The 23,680-nt window shown below is 41.2% G+C and overlaps 1 protein-coding gene across 3 annotated transcripts in view; it reads left to right on the forward strand.

Moving 5' to 3' along the window:
- Nucleotides 1–23,680, forward strand: part of scara3 (scavenger receptor class A, member 3) — a 76,735-nt gene that overhangs the window by 33,710 nt on the left and 19,345 nt on the right. For all 3 annotated transcript variants that reach the window (XR_009804124.1, XM_061886346.1, XM_061886345.1), the window contains exons 5-10: nucleotides 10,883–10,963; nucleotides 11,035–11,144; nucleotides 15,193–15,437; nucleotides 15,690–15,909; nucleotides 16,117–16,205; nucleotides 23,456–23,648. Coding sequence is in view for 2 of the 3 variants with exons in the window: in XM_061886346.1 (XP_061742330.1) it covers nucleotides 10,883–10,963; nucleotides 11,035–11,144; nucleotides 15,193–15,437; nucleotides 15,690–15,909; nucleotides 16,117–16,205; nucleotides 23,456–23,648 (938 nt within the window). In the remaining variant the exon portion in view is untranslated. The remainder of the gene's footprint in view (nucleotides 1–10,882; nucleotides 10,964–11,034; nucleotides 11,145–15,192; nucleotides 15,438–15,689; nucleotides 15,910–16,116; nucleotides 16,206–23,455; nucleotides 23,649–23,680) is intronic.

Consider the following 23,680-nt stretch of genomic DNA (forward strand, 5'->3'; position numbering starts at 1 on the left):
GTGTGGCGCATATTTGTAACAGTGTAAAAGTTTTTTATACGGTCACCCTCAGTGTGACCTGTGTGGCCATTTTTATGTAGGAGAAGCGGATGTGACGACAGGTTGTAGAGGATGCTCCCGATATTGTTGTGCGGGTGGAAATCGGGAGAATGGTATCCCCTGGAGATTTTCGTGAGGAGCACTGAAATTTGGGTGTCTCCCAGGAAAATCGGGAGTGTTTGCAAGTATGCACCTACCTTTACTCACATATGAACTTGAAGTGCCATCCCATGGAATTGTCAAAAATGTTTTGGTATCCTGGAGCATTCAAAGTTCACTTCACTGGAACTAAGGGGCCACGCCCAACTCCAGAAAAAAAACTCCACACCATATTTCCTCCTCTTCCTAATTTCACACTCGGCACAATGCAGTCCAAAATGTAGCCTTCTCCTGGCAACATCCAAACCCAGACTGCTCCATCGGATTGCCAGATGGAAAAGTGTGATTCATCACTCCAGAGAATGCGTATCCACTGGTCTAGAGTCCAATGGCGACGTGCTTTACGCCATAGCATCCCACGCTTTGCATTGGACTTGGTGATGTATGGCTTAGATCAGCTGCTCGGCCATGGAAACCCAGTCCATGAAACTCTCTGCGTACTGTACGTGGGCTAATTGGAAGGTCACATGAAGTTCGGAGCTCTGTAGCAACTGACTGTGCAGAAAGTCTTTGCACTATGTCAGTATACGTGCACTATGTCAGTATACGTGGCCTACCACTTGGTGGAGGACTTGCTGTTGTTCCCAAACTCTTCACTTTTCTTCTAACAAAATTGACTTTGGAATATTTAGGAGCGAGGAAATTTCACGACTGGATTTGTTGCACAGGTGGCATCCTATGACAGTTCCACACTGGAAATCACTGGGAGCGGCCCATTCTTTCACAAATGTTTGTAGAAACAGTCTCCATGCCTGAGTGCTTGATTTTATACACCGGGCCAAGTGATTAGGACACCTGATTCTCATCATTTGGATGGGTGGCCAAATACTTTTGGCAGTATAGTGCATGTTGATAATATTAAAGTTAATCTAAATGACTTTTTTCTTCTGGCCACAGTGACTAATGTCAGCTATGACCATGTGCTTCACATTACTGCATAACAACACAGCATCTTTTTATATGTGGCTAACCAAACAACCTTTCCCTCACATGGTGCAAACACATCAAAACACACAAATAAAGTTGACATAAATCCACTGAAGTATGTGGACTTTATGAAAAACATCAAAGTAGCACACGCAGTAAAAAATTGCACCCGGCATGTGAAGTGAAATCCGTATTTTAAACACTAATTTTCGCCTCAAAATGTCACTTCAGAGTTTTTTTTTTAATGAAATATAAATAGAAATAGGAACGCTCGCCTTCGCCGCAGGTACTTTCTGTTCTTCTTGCCTAAACGCCGCACTGAGTTGCAGAACTGGGAGATGACCAGGAACACCCAAACCTTTGCTGCTAATCATATTTGGAGGATTACTGTTAGTTTTGAACCAGTTGTAGTTCTAGAGCAGGGTTCGGCAACCCAAAATATTGAACGAGCCATATTGGACCAATAATACAAAAAAAAAAAAAAAAAACTGTCTGGAGCCGCAAAAAATAAAAAGCCGTACAAAAGTGTTATAATGAAGGCAACACATGACATATGTGTCTATATTAGCCTACTATCAAAATGACTGTCGCAGGCTGACACAAATCTTGATTGACAGAAATGTTGAAATACAATATTTATTCTACCCATTTTTACAACATTGGTAAACATTAGTAAAACAGAGGCTTCTCAGAGGGTGGGATAACGTTTAGATATTACTGGCTTAGAATGGCCAATGGTCCAAGTTAAAGAAAATGGCGGGCTGTCTCCTTCAAATGGATTTAGAACAATCTATGCAAGCTGAAATGCAGGCAATATTACATAAATATAATATGTCATTAGAAATGCAGATATAAATTAAATAGACAGAGGACATAGGAAATTCAATGATTCATAATGATGCAATATGTACATAAAGCCAGCCTAAATAGTATGTTAGCATTGATTAGCTTGAAGTCATGCACTGACCACATATGCCTGATTAGCACTCCATACACACCATAAATAGTTTGGTGGACAAAATGAGACAAAAAACGAGTGGCGTAAAACAAGAAAGTTGTACATGTAAACAAACTGGTGAGTTCAAGGACTGCCAAAAATAGTAGGACAAAACGGCACTCGCCAAATACTCTCATTAGAAAAGTATGTTTAATATAAATAGTGGGATTGTCCTCCTGGAGAAACCCTATTAAAACAAAAAAATATATATTTTTTTCCCCATCTTTTTCTATTTTCATACATTTTTGAAAAGCTCCAGGGAGCCACTAAGGAGGTGCTAAAGAGAGAGCCGCATGTTGCAGACCCCTATTCTAGAGCATTGGTGTCAAACGTCCAGCCCAGGTTTTATCCGATAAGTATAAAAATTAGCAGAAATTGTTGAAGTGAAGTGAATATTTTATATAGCGCTTTTCTCTAGTGACTCAAAGCGCTTTACATAGTGAAAACCCAATATCTAAGTTACATTTAAACCAGTGTGGGTGGCACTGGGAGCAGGTGGGTAAAGTGTCTTGCCCAAGGACACAACGGCAGTGACTAGAATGGCGGAGGCGGGGATCGAACCTGGAACCCTCAAGTTGTTCTACAAACCGAGCTATACCGCCCCATTTTTCCATGAAAGAAACAGCTGTTCTAAATGTGTCCACTAGATGTCACAATAGCAATTTTTTGCATCTTTGTAGATGATGCTACATATGTACAAAATAAACCACATGTTAGTGCACCAGTCGAGAAAAATGAGCAGACTACATAAATAACGTTCTGTAATTTGCTTTTGATATTATTTTTCTATCTTGATAGATTGAAAATGAACACCAATGAGTTGACTGATGAACATTATCACATCAGTCATTCAGAAAGTATAAAAAATTGACAAAGATAGAATACTATTAACCGCAACATGTGTTGCACAAAACAAAAATACCGTTAAGTTTCGGTGTTGATTCCCAGGTTTTGGTACCTTATCGGTGAACGGAACCCATCCCTACATGTGCCCCACAAACGACAACAATCTTCCGCCGTTCTGTATCCGTGCTGATCAAGTGTTTACCCAGTAACAACAACAATACTGCGCATATCTGAGGATTAGTACACCAAAGCACTTGATCCAGCGACTACAAGGAGAGATTTCACATGATGGTGTAGAATATCCGTAAAAAGCAGGTGGTGTCCACAACACATGTGGATACATTTATTCTGGCTTGCAGAGCCGCGTCAATCCCCCGAGTCAGCAGTTATGATGCGGAAAATGCCTCAAAAAAAAAAAAAAAAAAATACACGTAATATAAACTCAAACACTCCCTGGGGAAAGTTGTGGGGGGTTCAGGACATGAGCAGCTGAATAAACTTTCTCTCATCAGTGATTAAGTGGAATTTGTCGGATAATTGAATTACAGTTTCATGTCAGGACTAAAATTACCTTCATGTAATTCAGTGTTTTCAAATAGTGGGTCGGGATCCCCTGCGTGGTTGTGAGCAGTAGGATAATTTTTCTTTATTCGGGTCTACACTCTGCTATTCATGTTAGAACGACACAGACGCCCGCAGCTAGGTGGCAGCAGTGCTCGATCTGATCAGCAGACTTCCCGTTCTACCTAGTAGAAGCAGTAAGCAGGGTTGGAATTTGCTGCGGCAACTGCGGCAAAAGCCGCGACCGCCCTCGTCACTTATTGTAAGCCCTAAAATATTGACCAGCATTTGTTGACTTTTTATTTGTTAATTTTAGAGGGATGTAACAGTAAACGGTATACTGATAATTCACAATGAAAGTCCAGAAGGTTAGTAATACCCTCTATTTTTTTAATTACCGAAAAAAAACGTCATTTAATAATGGATTATAGGCAACACGAAGTCAGCCGACTTTTGACTCGATAATCATGGACGTGGACGTTGCTCGGGAGAGTTCCCCTCGGAGTAAACGGAGTCTAACGCTTGGTTTAACATAATTTTCCCTCGCTTCCCGCCATACGTTTAACAGCGCACTGCTGTGTTTAGATGGAGACAGGTGTGGACAATATTGGAGACAGACGCACTGTATAGCTCGGCTAGTAGAGCGGCCGTGCCAGCAACTTGAGGGTTGCAGGTTCGATCCCCGCTTCCCTCATCCAAGTCACTGCCGTTGTGTCCTTGGGCAAGACACTTTACCCACCTGCTCCCAGTGCCACCCACACTGGTTTAGATGTAACTTAGATATTGGGTTTTCACTATGTAAAGCGCTTTGAGTCACTAGAGAAAAGCGCTATATAAACATAATTCATTTCATTTCACTTGTCCCAACACTAGAAGTATACAGTGAAGGAGAAAACTATTTGATGTTTTTCAGCAGGCAATTTGTAGTAAATGCTGTCAAAACTTCTTTAAGTTCTTTAGTTTGTTTACTAGAATGTTCACTCGTCCTTTATTTAACTGCAAACTGTATCAGTGTTCAAATAACATTAATACTAGCTGAAAATGTTTCGTCATCTCATCGAACTGAACGAAGGCTGTGAAGATTGTGTATTCGACGTGAGAGGTATCGCTCGTCTGTATTTTGGTTGGCCAAACTGTTGTACTGAACCAAAGAGAAGAACAGAGCTGGTTTATTAGACTTCACCTTCATTAGCTCAAATGCTTTGCATTTTACTTTAATATCAAAAAGTAAGTACGTTTTTATACATATTTTTTTTCATGTCACAAAGTTATCACTTCAAAAAGCATTCATGTGACACCTCATTTTGTTAATGTGTTATTGTGTATAGTTAATTCTTATGACATATTTCTGCATATTTTGTCATAATGGATTTGTCCCTGATACAGCGTCTATATGTACATATACATTTCCATAACTTTAAAAAAGAAATAATTAAAAGGAAATACCTTCCTCTATCGAAATGCAAAAATAGAGATAAAGGCATCATGTAATGACAAAAAGCTGATAAGTTTATATTAATAATGAATAAAAAACAGTTTTATATATATATATATATATATATATATATATATATATATATATATGTGTGTACATGTGTATATATATATATATATATATGTGTGTACATGTGTGTATATATATATATATATGTGTGTACATGTGTATATATATATATATATATGTACATGTATATATATATATATATGTACATGTATATATATATATATATGTACATGTATATATATATATGTACATGTATATATATATATATATATATGTGTATATATATGTATATATATATGTGTGTGTATATATATATATATATATATAACACGAACAGCTTTAGAACAACATTTCTCAACGGGCTATTGCTAGGAATTTATGGATTTTACCATCTACGGTGTGTAAAATCAACAAAAGGTTCACAGAATCTGGAGTAATCACTGCACGTAAGGGATGATATTACGGCCATTTGATCCCTGAGGTGGTACTGCATCAAAAACCGACATCAGTGTGTAAAGGATATCACCACATGGGCTCAGGAACACTTCATAAAACCACTGTCAGTAACTACAGTTGGTCGCTACATCTGTAAGTGCAAGTTAAAACTATTTTGCAAAGCAAAACCCGTTTATCAACAACACCCAGAAACACAGACGGCTTCGCTGGGCCCGAGATCATCTATGATGGACTGATGCAAAGTGGAAAAGTGTTATGTGGTCTGCCGAGTCCAAATTTCTAATTATATTTGGAAACTGTGGACGTGGTGTCCTCTGGAACAAAGAGGAAAAAAACCATCCGGATTGTTCTCGGCACAAAGTTGAAAAGCCAGCATGTGTGATGGTATGGGGGTGTATTAGTGCCCAAGGCATGGGTAACTTACACATCTTTGAAGGCACCATTAATGCTGAAAGGTCCACACAGATTTTGGAGCAACTTATGCTGCCATCCAAGCAACGTTATCATGGACGCCCCTGCTTATTTCAGCAAGACAATGCCAAGCCACGTGTTACAACAGCGGGACTTTGTAGTAAAAGAGTGCGGATACTTTCCTGGCCAGCCTGCAGTCCAGACCTGTCTCCCATCGAAAATGTGTGGCGCATTATGAAGCTTAAAATACAACAGCGGAGACCCTGGACTGTTGAACGACTGAAGCTCTACATAAAACAAGAATGGGAAAGAATTCCACTTTCAAAGCTTTAACAATTAGTTTCCTCAGTTCCAAAACGTTTGAGTGTTGTTAAAAGAAAAGGTGATGTAACACAGTGGTGAACATGCCCTTTCCTAACTACTTTGGCACGTGTTGCAGCCATGAAATTGTAAGTGAATTATTATTTGCAAAAAAAAAATAGTTTCTTATTTTGAACATCAAATATCTTATCTTGGTAGTGCATTCAACTGAATATGGGTTGAAAAGGACTTGCAAATCATTGTATTCAGTTTATATTTACATCTAACACAATTTCCCAACTCATATGGAAACAGGGTTTATAAAGATATATATATATATATATATATATATATGTGTATATATGTATATGTGTATATATATATATGTATGTGTATATATATATGTATGTGTATATATATATGTGTACATATATATATATATATATATATATATATATATATATATATATATATATATATATATATATATATATATATATGTGTATGTGTATATATATATATATATATATATAAGCCGCTGCCTCAGCAACACTTGCCTTGATCTTAAAAAGTTGAAATTCGATGCCTGAGTAAGTACATATAGGAACGTGTGTACAGAACAAACCGAAGCAAAGAGATTCAGACCTTTGTGTCAGCAATGAAAAGAAAAAATGGAGTCATCAACGGCAAGAAAAAACAGTGATAAGCAGAATAAAAAACCTGAAAGTACACCGAAGTACAGTAAACTTTGGATTCCCTGTAACTGCAGTAGAAAATGAGAAAACACCGTTCTACTTCCACTCAGCTACCATTTGCAACTTTCTATCTCTGAAATGTTTTTTTTCTACTCTTACAAAGCACAGATCCCAGCTTAACATCGAGCAAGAGTTAAAAGTAGCATTTTTGAAGTCCAGATGTGCTGTGCAAAAAGGGGTTCACTGCAGCCACTAAACTCGATTGGAATAATTTCATTTTGTTGTTGTGGATTTTCTGTGCCGCCAGCAACTAAATTTGAGTGGGTTCATATAAAACCGACACATGCTGTGAAATAAGCTTCAAAGAATTAGTAAAGGTTAAAAGTTTCATTAAAAAATGCGTTAATGCTTAGGAAGAAATCTTAATAAAATCCTCTGTCCTTCCATCAGTGTACCATTTTGGTAACATATAAAGTCTTTAACTTTGACCTTTTTTTATTTATTTCAAACACATCTGTTTAATTTATGGACTAGCCCCACTCCCCACATACATTAAAGTGAGGACTGGCAGAGGTTTTGGCACCAGAGCCTTTTTCAGAGGAGACAAACAGTCCGTGGAAGTCATTTCTGGAACAGACTTCCCATTAATAATAGAGAGTGTTCCACTTTTGAAACGCATCTTAAATTTTTTCATTAAAATTCACAGTCATTTCGTTACTCTGATTCACTTTATTGGTTTTTATCTTCAGTGTCTGTGTTTTTGACACTATAATATTTTTCTGCTCTTTGTGTTTTTTTATTTCTTGGCACTACAAATGTAAACAAGCAACTTAGCTATCTCGTTTACACTCTGTAAATCAGATTGTTCATCAATGTGCATTGTCCTAAATAAACAAATCTCTCACTACAGGAGTAAAGCCAACAAAATACAGTATCTGGGTTGGTATGGCTCGGTTGGTAGCAACTTGAGGGTTCCAGGTTCAATCCCTGCTTCCACCATCCTAGTCACTGCCGTTGTGTCCTCGGGCAAGACACTTTACCCACCTGCTCCCAGTGCCACCCACGCTGGTTTAAATGTAACTTAGATATTGGGTTTCACTATGTAAAGCGCTTTGAGTCACTAGAGAAATGCGCTATATAAATACAATTTATTTCACTTCATATAAGCAACATTGAACACAATTTCCCAACTCATATGGAAACGGGGTTTGTACATGTTGTGATTGGACATTTTTTATAATATCTACAAAGGTCAGTGAGCAGGTTGTGTTATGTGTGACCATGTGTGTAGACTTTTTGTGATATTTTTTTCTTGCTCCATGAGTGGGAAAGGTTGTTTGGATTGTGTCATATATAAAATTGCTTTGCAATGCTTGCTAAAAACTGCAATTCATGGTCGTTAGCCTGAATTACTAGTGTTGCATACAGGACGGTGGCAAACATATAGCAATTCTACTGTCGGATATTTAAAAATGTTGTTTGAAACACCCTGTGTCGAAACCCATAGAGCGATTAGCTAATTTAGAATCGTTTCGAACACCACCATCATGACAGATTTACGGTCGTATTTTTTAACACACCCGTACTATTTAAGTTTATATTGTTGCCAAACCTTTTGCTTAAAGATATATTGTCTAAAAAACTAAAAGACTTGTTTTCAAATTTTTGCTCATTTATTGTATTTTATTTACTTTTGCAATTAGTGCCAAAGCAGCATAGCAGTTTGGAATTGGATTCACTGCGGTAAGACACACCTGGTTTATTAGTCGCCACAGTTATTGGTCCCTATATATATATATATATATATATATATATATATATATATATATATATATATATATATATATATTATTTGTGCTAAAATGTTTTTTGTGAGATACTGTATAATTGTACAAACTTTGTTTACATATGAGTTGTGTAATTGTGTTAGATGTAATTATAAACGGAATACAATGATTTGCAAATCATTTTCAACCCATATTCAGTTGAATATGCTACAAAGACAACATATTTGATGTTCAAACTGATAAACATTTTTTTTTTTGCAAATAATCATTAACTTTGGAATTTGATGCCAGCAACACATGACAAAGAAGTTGGGAAAGGTGGCAATACATACTGATAAAGTTGAGGAATGCTCATCAAACACTTATTTGGAACATCCCCACCGGTGTGCAGTCTAATTGGGAACAGGTGGGTGCCATTATTGGGTATAAAAACAACTTCCCAAAAAATGCTAAGTCTTTCACAAGAAAGGATGGTGCGAGGTACACCCCTTCGTCCACAACTGCGTGAGCAAATAGTCAAACAGTTTGAGAACAACGTTTCTCAAAGTGCAATTGCAAGAAATTTAGGGATTTCAACATCTACGGCCTATAACATCATCAAAAGGTTCAGAGAATCTGGAGAAATCACTCCACGTAAGCGGCATGGCCAGAAACCAACATTGAATGACCGTGACCTTCGATCCCTCTGAATCAAAAACCGTCATCAATATACAAAGGATATCACCACATGGGCTCAGGAACACTTCAGAAAACCACTGTCACTAAATACAGTTCGTTGCTACATCTATATGTGTAAGTTAAAGCTCTACTATGCAAAGCGAGATCATCTAAGATGGATTGATGCAAAGTGGAAAAGTGTTCTGTGGTCTGACGAGTCCACATTTCAAATTGTTTTTGGAACTATTCGACATCGTGTCATCCGTACCAAAGTGGAAGCGAACCATCCAGACATTTATCTACGCAAAGTTGAAAAGCCAGCATCTGTGATGGTATGGGGGTGTATTAGTGCTTAAGACATGGGTAACTTACACATCTGTGAAAGCACCATTAATGCTGAAAGGTACATACTGGTTTTGGAACAACATATGCTGCTATCTAAGTGCCGTCTTTTTCATGGACGCCCTGCTTATTTCAGCAAGACAATGCCAAGCCACATTCAGCACGTGTTACAACAGTCTGGCTTCGTAAAAAAAGAGTGCGGTTACTTTCCTGGCCTGCCTGCAGTCCAGACCTGTCTCCCATCGAAAATGTGTGGCGCATTATGAAGCGTAAAATACGACAGCGGAGACCCCGGACTGTTGAACGACTGAAGCTCTATACAAAACAAGAATGGGAAAGAACTCCACTTTCAAGGCTTCAACAATTAGTTTCCTCAGTTCCCAAACGTTTATTGAGTGTTGTTAAAAGAAAAGGTAATGTAACGCAGTGGTGAACATGCTCTTTCCCAACTACTTTGGCACGTGTTGCAGCCATGAAATTCTAAGTTATTATTTGCAAAAAACAAATAAAGTTTATGAGTTTGAACATCAAATATCTTTTCTTTGTAGGATATTCAATTAAATATGGGTGGAAAAGGATTTGCAAATCATTGTATTCAGTTTATATTTACATCTAACACAATTTCCCAACTCATTTGGAAACGGGGTTTGTATCTTTCTTTAACATCGACTAACCCATAAATTTTGTACAATTATTTAAGCTCTGGTCCTCCATTATTTACTGTCACACCCCCGCCCCACCCAGGGGACATTATTCTATCTCGTCTAAAATCTGGTTGATTGTATACATGATGTATAAAATCATGTGGATTATTGATTTCTAAAATAATGCGAATTATTGATGTATAAAATAATGTGGATGATTATATACATTATGTACATAATGTATACAATCCTCATGATTTTTACATCAACCATCTACATGATTTTATACGTCATGTATACAATCATCCTTTTAATTTCAGTCTTACGCTTGTTCTGAATTGAAATACAATCATCGTATTCCTTCGTCAAACAACTTTATGAGTATTCCGCGTACAATAAAACATATTAAAATAGTTGAGTAAAATGAGCTGACATGACACAAAGTAACCAAACACATTTCAGAATTACTGGGTTAATGAAAATTGTGAAACTGAATTTAGGACATTAGGGTTGTCTGCTTTTGAAGTATCTTCAAGACACTGCTCTTGTTTCTCTAGTGTTCAGAAAGGTTGACCATCTTTCCGAGGAGGAGTCAGTCTATGATAAGAAGATCACCAGGGCTCAGCAAGTATTAGAAGGTACGGGCAGTTGTTCAGACAACCAGACATTACTCAGACATCAATGCCTCACGTCTGTCTCCATCTTTCAGATCTGAGTAACTGCTCGGGCTGTCTGGATGTGACTCTGTACAGTAAGGAGATCAGCAGACTCGAGCAGGAGCTTGAGGACGTTCAAAAACTGTTACTCGGACAAGAGCAGGTACTGTACTGTGTATTATTTCCAGGTGCTGGTCCAATGTCGGCAAAAAAATAACAAGCATCGGATTACATCGTCTTGCATCTCAACTTTCCCACATAAGGCTCTGATACAAACAGTCCTGCAGTGTGTTTAGTCAACAACCAGCTAACATCTAAATGTCCTCCAATAAGCACATAAGGTTGGTCTTTTCCTGCATTTCAGTCAAGTCACAGAAGTTAGCCTAAAAAGCTGTACTATATGCTACTTTAAGCTATACATCAGCTTAGCACACATGCATAGTGAGTGTCTATTATTGAACAATATTGCAGTCTGAAACACGGCATTTGTCAACAAGGATAATAGTTGCATATTACTTACATATATTAAGTTAAAGTTAAAGTACCAATGATTGTCACACACACACTGTGTGTGGCGAAATTATTCTCTGCATTTGACCCATCACCTTTGATACATACATTATATATATATATATATATATATATATATATATATATGTGTGTATGTATGTATGTATATTAAAGATGTCCGATATTCCGATATTGTCCAACTCTTAATTACCAATTCCGATATCAACCGAAACTGATGTATACAGTCGTGGAATTAACACATTATTATGCATTAAACAAGGTTTTCCAAAATAAATCAACTCAAGTTATGGAAAAAAATGCTAACATGGTACTGACATATTTATTATTGAAGTCACAAAGTGCTTTATTTTTTTTTAACATGCCTCAAAACAGCAGCTTGGAATATGAGGAGGTTGAGGTGGGCGGGGTTGTGGGGGCGGGGCTAGGGGGTAGTCCCGGAAGAGTTAGTGCTGCAAGGGGTTCTGGGTATTTGTTGTGTTGTGTTTATGTTGTGTTACGGTGTGGATGTTCTCCCGAAATGTTTTTGTCATTCTTGTTTGGTGTGGGATCACAGTGTGGCGCATATTTGTAGCAGTGTAAAAGTTGTTTATACTGCCACCCCAGTTTGACCTGTATGGCTGTTGATCAAGTATGTCTTGCATTCAATTGTGTGGGTAAAAAGCTGTTGATTTTATATGTTTGGGCTGGCACTCAAAGGTAGTTCCTTTCAGGCACACCCCCAATATTGTTGTCTGGGTGGAAATCGGGAGAAATTAGGGAGAATGGTTTCCCCGGGGGATTTTCAGGAGGAGCACTGAAATTCGGGAGTCTCCCGGGAAAATCGGTAGGATTGGCTGGGAGACGAAACTGCTCTGTACTTCTCCCTACGTCCGTGTAACATTTCGTACAAATGTGTTTTAAAAAGGCATATATTTTGGGGGGGAAAATTGATACTGATAATTTCCGATATTACATCTTAAAGCATTTATGTCCAATATTATATATATATATATATATATATGTATGTATATGTATATATATATATATATATATATATATATATATACACACACACACACACAAAGTCTCCAAGGCAGAAGTGTATTAAAATGTATCCAGTAACAAATGTGTCTGCATCATTCAACTTACTTTGTCATGAGCCTAACTTAATGAATTATTGTGGCCCTAGAAGTTGCCAAAAAACAATTGTTTTAACTTAAAGACAGTAACGGTCAATTTCAGAAGGTTAATAAATAGGCTAGTGTTTTTTTATGCTTTCTTTTTTTCTCTGTTTGACTATTATACTTTATCAATCCCTAGTGTGGGAATGTGAGTGTGAATGCTGTCTGTCTGTCTGTCTGTCTGTCTTGGCCCTGTGATGAGATGGCAGCTTGTCCAGGGTGTACCCCGCCTACCGCCCGTTTGCAGCTGATATAGGCTCCAGCACCCCCGCGACCCCGTAAGGGACAAGCGGTAGAAAATGGATGGATGGAATCCCTTTGTTACATTCTACACAAAAAATAATAAAAGTAAGTATGATTTGTGCTGACGGCAGATCAATATTGGCATTGGCCATTACTCTAGGCTCCAAGAGCTGTAATGTCCATCCATCCATCCATCCATTTTCTACTGTTTGTCCCATTATGGGGTCGCAGGGGAGCTGGAGCCTATCTCAACTGCCCTCCGCCCAAATGCGGCTGAGCTGTAATTTGTTGGAAGTTAAAAAAAATGTATCGGGACACCCCGCAATTATTTCCCATCCAAATGTATCTGCTTCTAACCAGGCTTCACACATATACTGTACCTAAACTGTACATACTAGAACACCCGTATTGGCCTGAATATAAAACAGTAGGTCTTCCCTCGAAAAAAAAAAATTGGAAAAAGACATGTCGTTTTATATTGGGGGTCCAGAGCAGGGATTCTTTACCGTTTTGATCGTGTGGCCCAACTTTTCCACTAAAGAGGGCCCAAGGGCCCCCTCAAATATTAACCCTGAATTAGTCATCTTACTCCTGATTTGAATCATATTCAATAATTCTGTCTACCAGTAACCGACTTACAGTTGAACAGGATAAACCTCGTCTAATGATATTAAAGCATGCGTTAATCAAAAAGATTATTTATTATCAAGGCTTAGGTCTGGCTGATTGCTAAGTAAAGTACTGATCGAATATAGTCCAAAAGAAGGGCTTTTCCTGGGCCTAACAATGGCGGTCTAGAGTGATATATGCACACCGACAGATGGCGCAAATCGGCTTCTTGCAGGCGAATCAATAGCTTTTTGTCCTGTCACACACACACACACACACACACACACACACACACACACACAAGCACACACCTTTTTCTATTTGTTACCTTCTTGAGACCTGAGAATAATGCATCCCTCTTTAGGACCACCTTTTCTAGATATATAAAGATTTGATAATATTATAATAATATATACAAACTATGCAAATATAAAAAAGGCAAGGTTTTAGTTATTTTTTGTTGGTGGATATTTTATTTGTAATTGGTTTTTAATTTTCATGATTTACTTCAAGTTATTACAGTATGTCTCTTTCTACATATTTATTTTATTAATTTTTGGCCAAAAGGGGGTGCATTTCAATTTCTTACACACACTTGTTAAATATGCTGGCCACAGGGGGAGCACTTAAATTTTTTGCACACACTTGTTATTTCATATGTTGACCAGAGGTGGAGCACTTTTAAAATCGACATACAGTCAATTTGAAAAAATCCCTCCTTTTTGGGACCACCCTGATTGTGATAGCTTTCGCCACCATGAGTGCAAATGAGACATTCTTTATTAGATGCCCATGGTTTTCAGTATTAGGACGATGATTTATGTCCTCATATGGAAGGTACCTTTCCTTGTTGATAAATTGGAAATGGGTTATACTTGTATAGCGCTTTTCTAACTTCAAGGTACTCAAAGCGCTTTGACATAATTTCCACATTCACCCATTCACACACGCATTCACACACTGATGGCGGGAGCTGCCATGCAAAGCGCTAACCACGACCCATTAGGAGCAAGGGTGAAGTGTCTTGCTCAAGGGCTCAACAGTCAGAACTCAGTTGGTAGAAGCTGGGGATCGAACCAAGAACGCTCAAGTTGCTGGCACGGCCACTCTCCCAACCGCACCACGCCGACCCCTGTTGATGTCTCAAGAAGGGTAGAATTACAAGAACACACACACAGTGACCTGGCAAATCCAAAATCAATCGCAAAATGTTTCAAAGGTTGGCCAAGGTAGAAAACAACAGAGGTTTAATCCTGAGGACTTTTAATCGATTGCAACTTGACTATTCAGTTTGTTTTAGTTGGCCGAGTCGGCTTCATCAGTCCATGCTCCTGACGTCTTCTAAGACAAACTGAATAGTCCAGTTGAAGGCCCTAAGAATACAATGACCTGGGTGAATGACAACATCCACAGATAACACAAGTTTAAGATGATAGTGGTCGATAAAGTCCTCAAACGGCTGCCCTGCATCTAAGAAGTATTCATCTTTGTTTTTGTCTTGACACTTCTTGAGGCCGTCTTGTATTCGGGTCAATGCGTTATATGGCAGTCTTCCAAGACAAACCCAGCAGTCCAGTTGCGAACGATTGAGTGCCCTGAGATGCCAAGGACCTGGATGAATGAGAACTTTCATAGCTATGCCAGTCAATGATAACCACCTCTCCCCAGGTCCTGGACCAATCCTCTCGGACCCAGACCAAGCTGACAGCCACCAGCAACCAGCTGAGTCGCGACATGCAGAACCACGTCATGTCCATCAAACTTCTCAACCAGCTGTTGAAGAGACACCAAGATCAGGTGGAGGGCTGGAAAGGTGTGCTGGAGGAAACTGAAGAGAAGATGAAAACTCTGACGGAGGATCAATATGATGTCAGAGCTACCGCGCAGCAGGTCAACACAACGGTGGCGCTAAGGTGAGTCGCTGTAGCTACAATATGTCCTCTCCACAACTTTTCAAGGCTTGCACGTTGTTGCTGGAGTCATGGCTGCCTCCCATCTGAGACTCACATGGAAATGGTTATGCGTGAAGCAAAACCTCAGTAAGAATAACAAAAGCACTTTGCACGACCAAAAACTCAGATTGATGGCATTCGTCATCCATATGGCTGGGAACATTTAAGAACATATGAGCAGGAAATCATGTATCCGTGTTTTCTGCTTTCTAGTACTATGTGGATTGACGCCCTGCAGAGAAAATCCGATGAGGAGACTCTGGTGCTCCAGAACCTGACCAGTGACTGGCAGAACTACAGTCAAGTCCTAGGCATGATCAAATCCAACAGCAGCAGCAATACGCAAACCATGCGCTCCCTCCAACGCGGCATCATAGCAGACCACCAGAGAATGGCCATGTCCTCGGAGATGTACTACGATCTTAGTCAGCAGGTACGTGTTTTGTTTTTTTGTAGTGTTTTCCCCAACCTGCAACATAAACAATTCCAGGTAGACATACAAGGTATAAACTAACTATAGGAATGCCCATTCTTACAAATGTGAGGGCGACTGATATAATGCATTACTCAACTACCAGTATAGGTGATTTAGGTCTTTGGGACAGTACTTAAAAAAATGACTATTAACTGTCATTTTCAGGTGATGAACCTGCAAATCCAACTTGACAATGTCTCATCTTTCATGGATGAACACGAGGAGAACATGCATGACCTGCACTACCATTCCAGGTATTTCAAGTTCTCTTGTGACTTCAAAGGTCCCATAATGTAGTCGTCAGGTTCAAACACTGATGACATCTATTAATCAGACAAGAAACAAGGAACCATGCAGAGACCGAGTTCAATTTAGCTCATGAGGAGAACGCATGGAGCTGCACACTTAGTCACAGTCTCGCCCTCACCTCTAAGGTTCAGCTCCAGCGTCCCTCTATTTATTCAGGAGTTCCATAGTCAACATTACTGAGGCCGCCTCTAAAAGGAGTGGTCACATATATTATGCAAAGCAGGTCCAGTACGTATAATACATGATGGAATGTGCTGGGGGCCTTGTGATTTCGCCCTGTCTCCGCTTCGTCTGCGTGCTGTCATCTTATCTGCGTTGAGGTCCTTGAAGTCCTTGGCTGTTAGCGGCCTTGTGATTTCACCTTGTCTCTGCTTCGTCTGCATGCTGTCGTCTTATCTTCGTTGAGGTCCTTAAAGTCCTTGGCTGTTAGCAGCCTTGTGGTTTCGCCTATCTCTGCTTCGTCTGCGTGCTGTCGTCTTATCTTCGTTGAGGTCCTTGAAGTCCTTGGCTGTTAGCGGCCTTGTGATTTGCCTTGTCTCTGCTTCGTCTGCATGCTGTCGTCTTATCTGCGCTGAGGTCCTTGAAGTCCTTGGCTGTTAGCGACCTTGTGATTTCTCCTGGTTTCTGCTTCGTCTGCGTGCTGTCGTCTTATCTTCGTTGAGGTCTTTGAAAGCCTTGGCTGTTAGCGGCCTTGTGATTTCGCCTGGTCTCTGCTTTGTCTGCGTGCTGTCGTCTTAACTTCGTTGAGGTCCTTGAAGTCCTTGGCTGTTAGCGGCCTTGTGATTTCGCCTAGTCTCTGCTTCATCTGCGTGCTGTCGTCTTATCTGCGTTGAGGTCCTTGAAGTCCTCGGCTGTTAGCGGCCTTGTGATTTCGCCTTGTCTCTGCTTTGTCTGCGTGCTGTCTTCTTATCTTCGTTGAGGTCCTTGAAGTCCTTGGCTGTTAGCGGCCTTGTGATTTCGCCTAGTCTCTGCTTCATCTGCGTGCTGTCGTCTTATCTCCGTTGAGGTCCTTGAAGTCCTCGGCTGTTAGCGGCCTTGTGATTTCGCCTTGTCTCCGCTTTGTCTGCGTGCTGTCGTCTTATCTTCGTTGAGGTCCTTGAAGTCCTTGGCTGTTAGCGGCCTTGTGATTTCACCTTGTCTCTACTTCGTCTGCGTGCTGTCGTCTTATCTTCGTTGAGGTCCTTGAAGTCCTCGGCTGTTAGCGGCCTTTTGATTTCGCATTGTCTCTGCTTCTTCTGCGTGCTGTCATCTTATCTTCGTTGAGGTCCTTGAAGTCCTTGGCTGTTAGCGGCCTTGTGATTTCGCCTGGTCTCCGCTTCGTCTGCGTGCTGTCATCTTATCTGCGTTGAGGTCCTTGAAGTCCTTGGCTGTTAGCGGCCTTGTGATTTCGCCTTGTCTCTGCTTCGTCTGTGTGCTGTCGTCTTATCTTCGTTGAGGTCCTTAAAGTCCTTGGCTGTTAGCGGCCTTGTGATTTCGCCTTGCCTCTGCTTCGTCTGCTTGCTGTCGTCTTATCTTCGTTGAAGTCTTTGAAGTCCTTGGCTGTTAGCGGCTTTGTGATTTCGCCTGGTCTCTGCTTTGTCTGCGTGCTGTCGTCTTAATGTCCTCTTGTCGTCTTGATGTCCTTGAAGTCCTTGGCTGTTAGTGGCTTTGTGATTTCGCTTTGTCTCTGCTTCGTCTGCGTGCTGTCGTCTTATCTGCGTTGAGGTCCTTGAAGTCCTCGGCTGTTAGCGGCCTTGTGATTTCGTCTTGTCTCTGCTTCATCTGCGTGCTGTCGTCTTATCTTCGTTGAGGTCCTTGAAGTCCTTGGCTGTTAGCGGCCTTGTGATTTCGCCTTGCCTCTGCTTCGTCTGCGTGCTGCGTGCTTAATGTCCTCTTGTCGTCTTGATGTCCTTGAAGTCCTTGGCTGTTAGTGGCCTTGTGATTTCGCTTGGTCTCTGCTTCGTCTGTGTGCTGTCGTCTTATCTGCGTTGAGGTCCTTGAAGTCCTCGGCTGTTAGCGGCCTTGTGATTTCGCCTTGTCTCTGCTTCATCTGCGTGCTGTCGTCTTATCTTCGTTGAGGTCCTTGAAGTCCTAGGCTGTTAGCGGCCTTGTGATTTCGCCTTGCCTCTGCTTCGTCTGCGTGCTGTCGTCTTATATTCGTTGAAGTATTTGAAGTCCTTGGCTGTTAGCGGCTTTGTGATTTCGCCTGGTCTCTGCTTCGTCTGCGTGCTGTCGTCTTATCTGCATTGAGGTCCTTGAAGTCCTCGGCTGTTAGCGGCCTTGTGATTTCGCCTTGTCTCTGCTTCATCTGCTTGCTGTCGTCTTATCTTCGTTGAGGTCCTTGAAGTCCTTGGCTGTTAGCAGCCTTGTGATTTCACCTTGTCTCTGCTTCGTCTGCGTGCTGTTGTCTTATCTTCGTTGAGGTCCTTGAATTCCTCGGCTGTTAGTGGCCTTTTGATTTCGCATTGTCTCTGCTTCGTCTGCGTGCTGTCGTCTTATCTTCGTTGAGGTCTTTGAAGTCCTTTGCTGTTAGTGGCCTTGTGATTTCGCCTGGTCTCTGCTTTGTCTGCGTGCTGTCGTCTTATCTGCGTTGAGGTCCTTGAAGTCCTCGGCTGTTAGCGGCCTTGTGATTTCAGCTTGTCTCTGCTTCGTCTGCGTGCTGCCGTCTTATCTTCGTTGAGGTCCTTGAAGTCCTTGGCTGTTAGCGGCCATGTGATTTCACCTTGTCTCTACTTCGTCTGCGTGCTGTCGTCTTATCTTCGTTGAGGTCCTTGAAGTCCTCGGCTGTTAGCGGCCTTTTGATTTCGCATTGTCTCTGCTTCTTCTGCGTGCTGTCATCTTATCTTCGTTGAGGTCCTTGAAGTCCTTGGCTGTTAGCGGCCTTGTGATTTCGCCTGGTCTCCGCTTCGTCTGCGTGCTGTCATCTTATCTGCGTTGAGGTCCTTGAAGTCCTTGGCTGTTAGCGGCCTTGTGATTTCGCCTTGTCTCTGCTTCGTCTGTGTGCTGTCGTCTTATCTTCGTTGAGGTCCTTAAAGTCCTTGGCTGTTAGCGGCCTTGTGATTTCGCCTTGCCTCTGCTTCGTCTGCTTGCTGTCGTCTTATCTTCGTTGAAGTCTTTGAAGTCCTTGGCTGTTAGCGGCTTTGTGATTTCGCCTGGTCTCTGCTTTGTCTGCGTGCTGTCGTCTTAATGTCCTCTTGTCGTCTTGATGTCCTTGAAGTCCTTGGCTGTTAGTGGCTTTGTGATTTCGCTTTGTCTCTGCTTCGTCTGCGTGCTGTCGTCTTATCTGCGTTGAGGTCCTTGAAGTCCTCGGCTGTTAGCGGCCTTGTGATTTCGTCTTGTCTCTGCTTCATCTGCGTGCTGTCGTCTTATCTTCGTTGAGGTCCTTGAAGTCCTTGGCTGTTAGCGGCCTTGTGATTTCGCCTTGCCTCTGCTTCGTCTGCGTGCTGCGTGCTTAATGTCCTCTTGTCGTCTTGATGTCCTTGAAGTCCTTGGCTGTTAGTGGCCTTGTGATTTCGCTTGGTCTCTGCTTCGTCTGTGTGCTGTCGTCTTATCTGCGTTGAGGTCCTTGAAGTCCTCGGCTGTTAGCGGCCTTGTGATTTCGCCTTGTCTCTGCTTCATCTGCGTGCTGTCGTCTTATCTTCGTTGAGGTCCTTGAAGTCCTAGGCTGTTAGCGGCCTTGTGATTTCGCCTTGCCTCTGCTTCGTCTGCGTGCTGTCGTCTTATATTCGTTGAAGTATTTGAAGTCCTTGGCTGTTAGCGGCTTTGTGATTTCGCCTGGTCTCTGCTTCGTCTGCGTGCTGTCGTCTTATCTGCATTGAGGTCCTTGAAGTCCTCGGCTGTTAGCGGCCTTGTGATTTCGCCTTGTCTCTGCTTCATCTGCTTGCTGTCGTCTTATCTTCGTTGAGGTCCTTGAAGTCCTTGGCTGTTAGCAGCCTTGTGATTTCACCTTGTCTCTGCTTCGTCTGCGTGCTGTTGTCTTATCTTCGTTGAGGTCCTTGAATTCCTCGGCTGTTAGTGGCCTTTTGATTTCGCATTGTCTCTGCTTCGTCTGCGTGCTGTCGTCTTATCTTCGTTGAGGTCTTTGAAGTCCTTTGCTGTTAGTGGCCTTGTGATTTCGCCTGGTCTCTGCTTTGTCTGCGTGCTGTCGTCTTATCTGCGTTGAGGTCCTTGAAGTCCTCGGCTGTTAGCGGCCTTGTGATTTCAGCTTGTCTCTGCTTCGTCTGCGTGCTGCCGTCTTATCTTCGTTGAGGTCCTTGAAGTCCTTGGCTGTTAGCGGCCATGTGATTTCACCTTGTCTCTACTTCGTCTGCATGCTGTCGTCTTATCTTTGTTGAGGTCCTTGAAGTCCTCTGCTGTTAGCGGCCTTTTGATTTCCCATTGTCTCTGCTTCTTCTGTGTGCTGTCGTCTTATCTTCGTTGAGGTCTTTGAAGTCCTTTGCTGTTAGTGGCCTTGTGATTTCGCCTGGTCTCTGCTTTGTCTGCGTGCTGTCGTCTTATCTGCGTTGAGGTCCTTGAAGTCCTCGGCTGTTAGCGGCCTTGTGATTTCAGCTTGTCTCTGCTTCGTCTGCGTGCTGCCGTCTTATCTTCGTTGAGGTCCTTGAAGTCCTTGGCTGTTAGCGGCCATGTGATTTCACCTTGTCTCTACTTCGTCTGCATGCTGTCGTCTTATCTTCGTTGAGGTCCTTGAAGTCCTCTGCTTTTAGCGGCCTTTTGATTTCCCATTGTCTCTGCTTCTTCTGTGTGCTGTCGTCTTATCTTCGTTGAGGTCTTTGAAGTCCTTTGCTGTTAGTGGCCTTGTGATTTCGCCTGGTCTCTGCTTTGTCTGCGTGCTGTCGTCTTAACTTCGTTGAGGTCCTTGAAGTCCTTGGCTGCTAGCAGCCTTGTGATTTCGCCTGGTCTCTGCTTCGTCTGCGTGCTGTCGTCTTATCTGCGTTGAGGTCCTTGAAGTCCTCGGCTGTTAGCGGCCTTGTGATTTCGCCTTTTCTCTGCTTCATCTGCGTGCTGTCGTCTTTTCTTCGTTGAGGTCCTTGAAGTCCTTGGCTGTTAGTGGGCTTGTGATTTCACCTTGTCTCTGCTTCTTTTGCGTGCTGTCATCTTATCTTCGTTGAGGTCCTTGAAGTCCTTGGCTGTTAGCGGCCTTGTGATTTCGCCTTGTCTCCGCTTTGTCTGCGTGCTGTCATCTTATCTGCGTTGAGGTCCTTGAAGTCCTTGGCTGTTAGTAGGCTGAAACAACGATATCTGCGGCTGAGGCCACCCCTCAGACAAGAAGTTTCGTCCTTGCACAGATTCAAAAGTCTAACTTGAGCACAATAGCTAATAACTATAGCAACATACTTTAAGCATATTAAAGTTTGTGTGATAACATATGCATGATTATTCTTTCCATCCATCCATTTTCTACCGCTTATTCCCTTTTTTGGGGTCGCGGGGGGCGACAATCGGGCGGAAGGCGGAGTATACCCTGGACAAGTCGCCATCTCATCGCAGGGCCAACACAGAGAGACAGACAACATTCACACTCACATTCACACTAACAGTAGTATTTTTCAACAGTTATAAATATGTCTCAGAGGTTCTATTTGGGTTTTGAAAAGATGAACATGTCCGAACAACTACCAGGTAGTAAGACCCTTGCCAGCCAGCGGTGGTCTTTAGTAGTCCCTTCAGCTGTAGCCCCTTCGGCAATTGTTACAACTGAAGGGAATGGTAACTAGAGTTTTCATATCCCTACCGAAAATGATTCTTAGTTTGGATCCTGCCTTATCCCCTCAGACCAGGGCTGTCCTATCTAGTTGATGACGTCGTTAGCGCTCCCCTTAGTTGTAGCACTCAACCATTGTTACATTTGAAGGAAATGCCAACAGGGGTTGCAATGTCTCTGTCTAAAATGATTAATACATTAGATCTTGCACCATCCTCTCAGCATAGAGCTGCCCTAGCTAGTCTCTGAGCATGAACCGACAAAGCCTGCTCGGATTAGAGCCAAAAAGTCCAGTTGCCATTGTTTTTAATAATCAATATGAAGGATAATATTTTGACAGGCATGTCTCAAAGCTCCCGCAGTGGTGTGTTGGATGTTTTGCCCTGACGGTGGAATTTATACAGTTAAATTATATTAGGACATACGGGAAACACAACATTTTGTGTGTCTTCAGACCTGACGCTTATGAAATTGTCCAATTAATGCACAACAACGTAACATTGAGGAGTGGGAAAGGAGGATACAAGCGTAAACATTAATATCATATTTTTTTTTGATCGGTTTGCCTATTCGATTACCTAAAATAATCAAAGTATAGTCCCATGTCCATAGGGACTGGCACTTTTTTTTTTTATTTTTAGCAAAGCCTGATTATTTACGAAGAAAAAATTGGTGGACGCATGGGTCTTAGAATGAGTTTAATATCGGGAACGCAAATATAACAAGTTGATTACTTTTTGAATATCATTTAAAAAGTTTGGCCAATCAACAATCTTTGTTGTTGTAGAGCTGTGGTTCTCAAATGGGGGTACTTGAAGGTATGCCAAGGGGTACGTGAGATTTTTTTAAACATATTCTAAAAATAGCAACAATTCAAAAATCCTTTAAAATATATTTATTGAATAATACTTCAACAAAATATAAATGTAAGTTCATAAACTGTGAAAAGAAATACAAACATGCAATATTCAGGGTTGACAGCTACATTTTTTTTGTGGACATGTTCCATAAATATTGATGTTAAAGATTTTTTTTTTTGTGAAGAAATGTTTAGAATTAAGTTCATGAATCCAGATGGATCTCTATTACAATCCCCAAAGATTGCACTTTAAGTTGATGATTACTTATATGTGTGGAAACCTTTAATTATAATTGAATCACTTGTTTATTTTTTAACAAGTTTTTAGTTATTTGTATATCTTTTTTTCCAAATAGTTCAAGAAAGACTACTACAAATGAGCAATTATTTGCACTGTTATACAATTTAATAAATCAGAAACTGATGACATAGTGCTGTATTTTATTTCTTTATCTTTTTTTTTTTAAACCAAAAATGCTTTGCTCTGATTAGGGGGTACTTGAATTAAAAAAATGTTCACAGGGGGTACATCACTGAAAAAAGGTTGAGAACCACTGTTGTACATCATTGACATGTTTCTTGCCACATCACGCAGAGGATTTTTAATGACATTTTCCAGTTCATCTCTGTAATTCATTCCTTCACATCATCTTTAGGTATTATGAGAACCGGACTGGAGAGCGTTTCTCGGCCTTGGATGGTCGTCTGAACTCCATTGAGATGGAAATCGACACCATATCCTCCAGCATCAATGCCACAGTCATCCACGTCCAGAGCATGTACAAGTACATCAACATCGAGAGCGCCACCTGCCAGAGTCGCCTGGGCAGACAAACCGAAGATCTCCAGGTTGTGACCGCACACAAACACAAAAATGTTTC

This window comes from Nerophis ophidion, linkage group LG24 (assembly GCF_033978795.1).
Source record: "Nerophis ophidion isolate RoL-2023_Sa linkage group LG24, RoL_Noph_v1.0, whole genome shotgun sequence".
NCBI classification, from domain to species: Eukaryota; Metazoa; Chordata; class Actinopteri; order Syngnathiformes; family Syngnathidae; genus Nerophis; species Nerophis ophidion.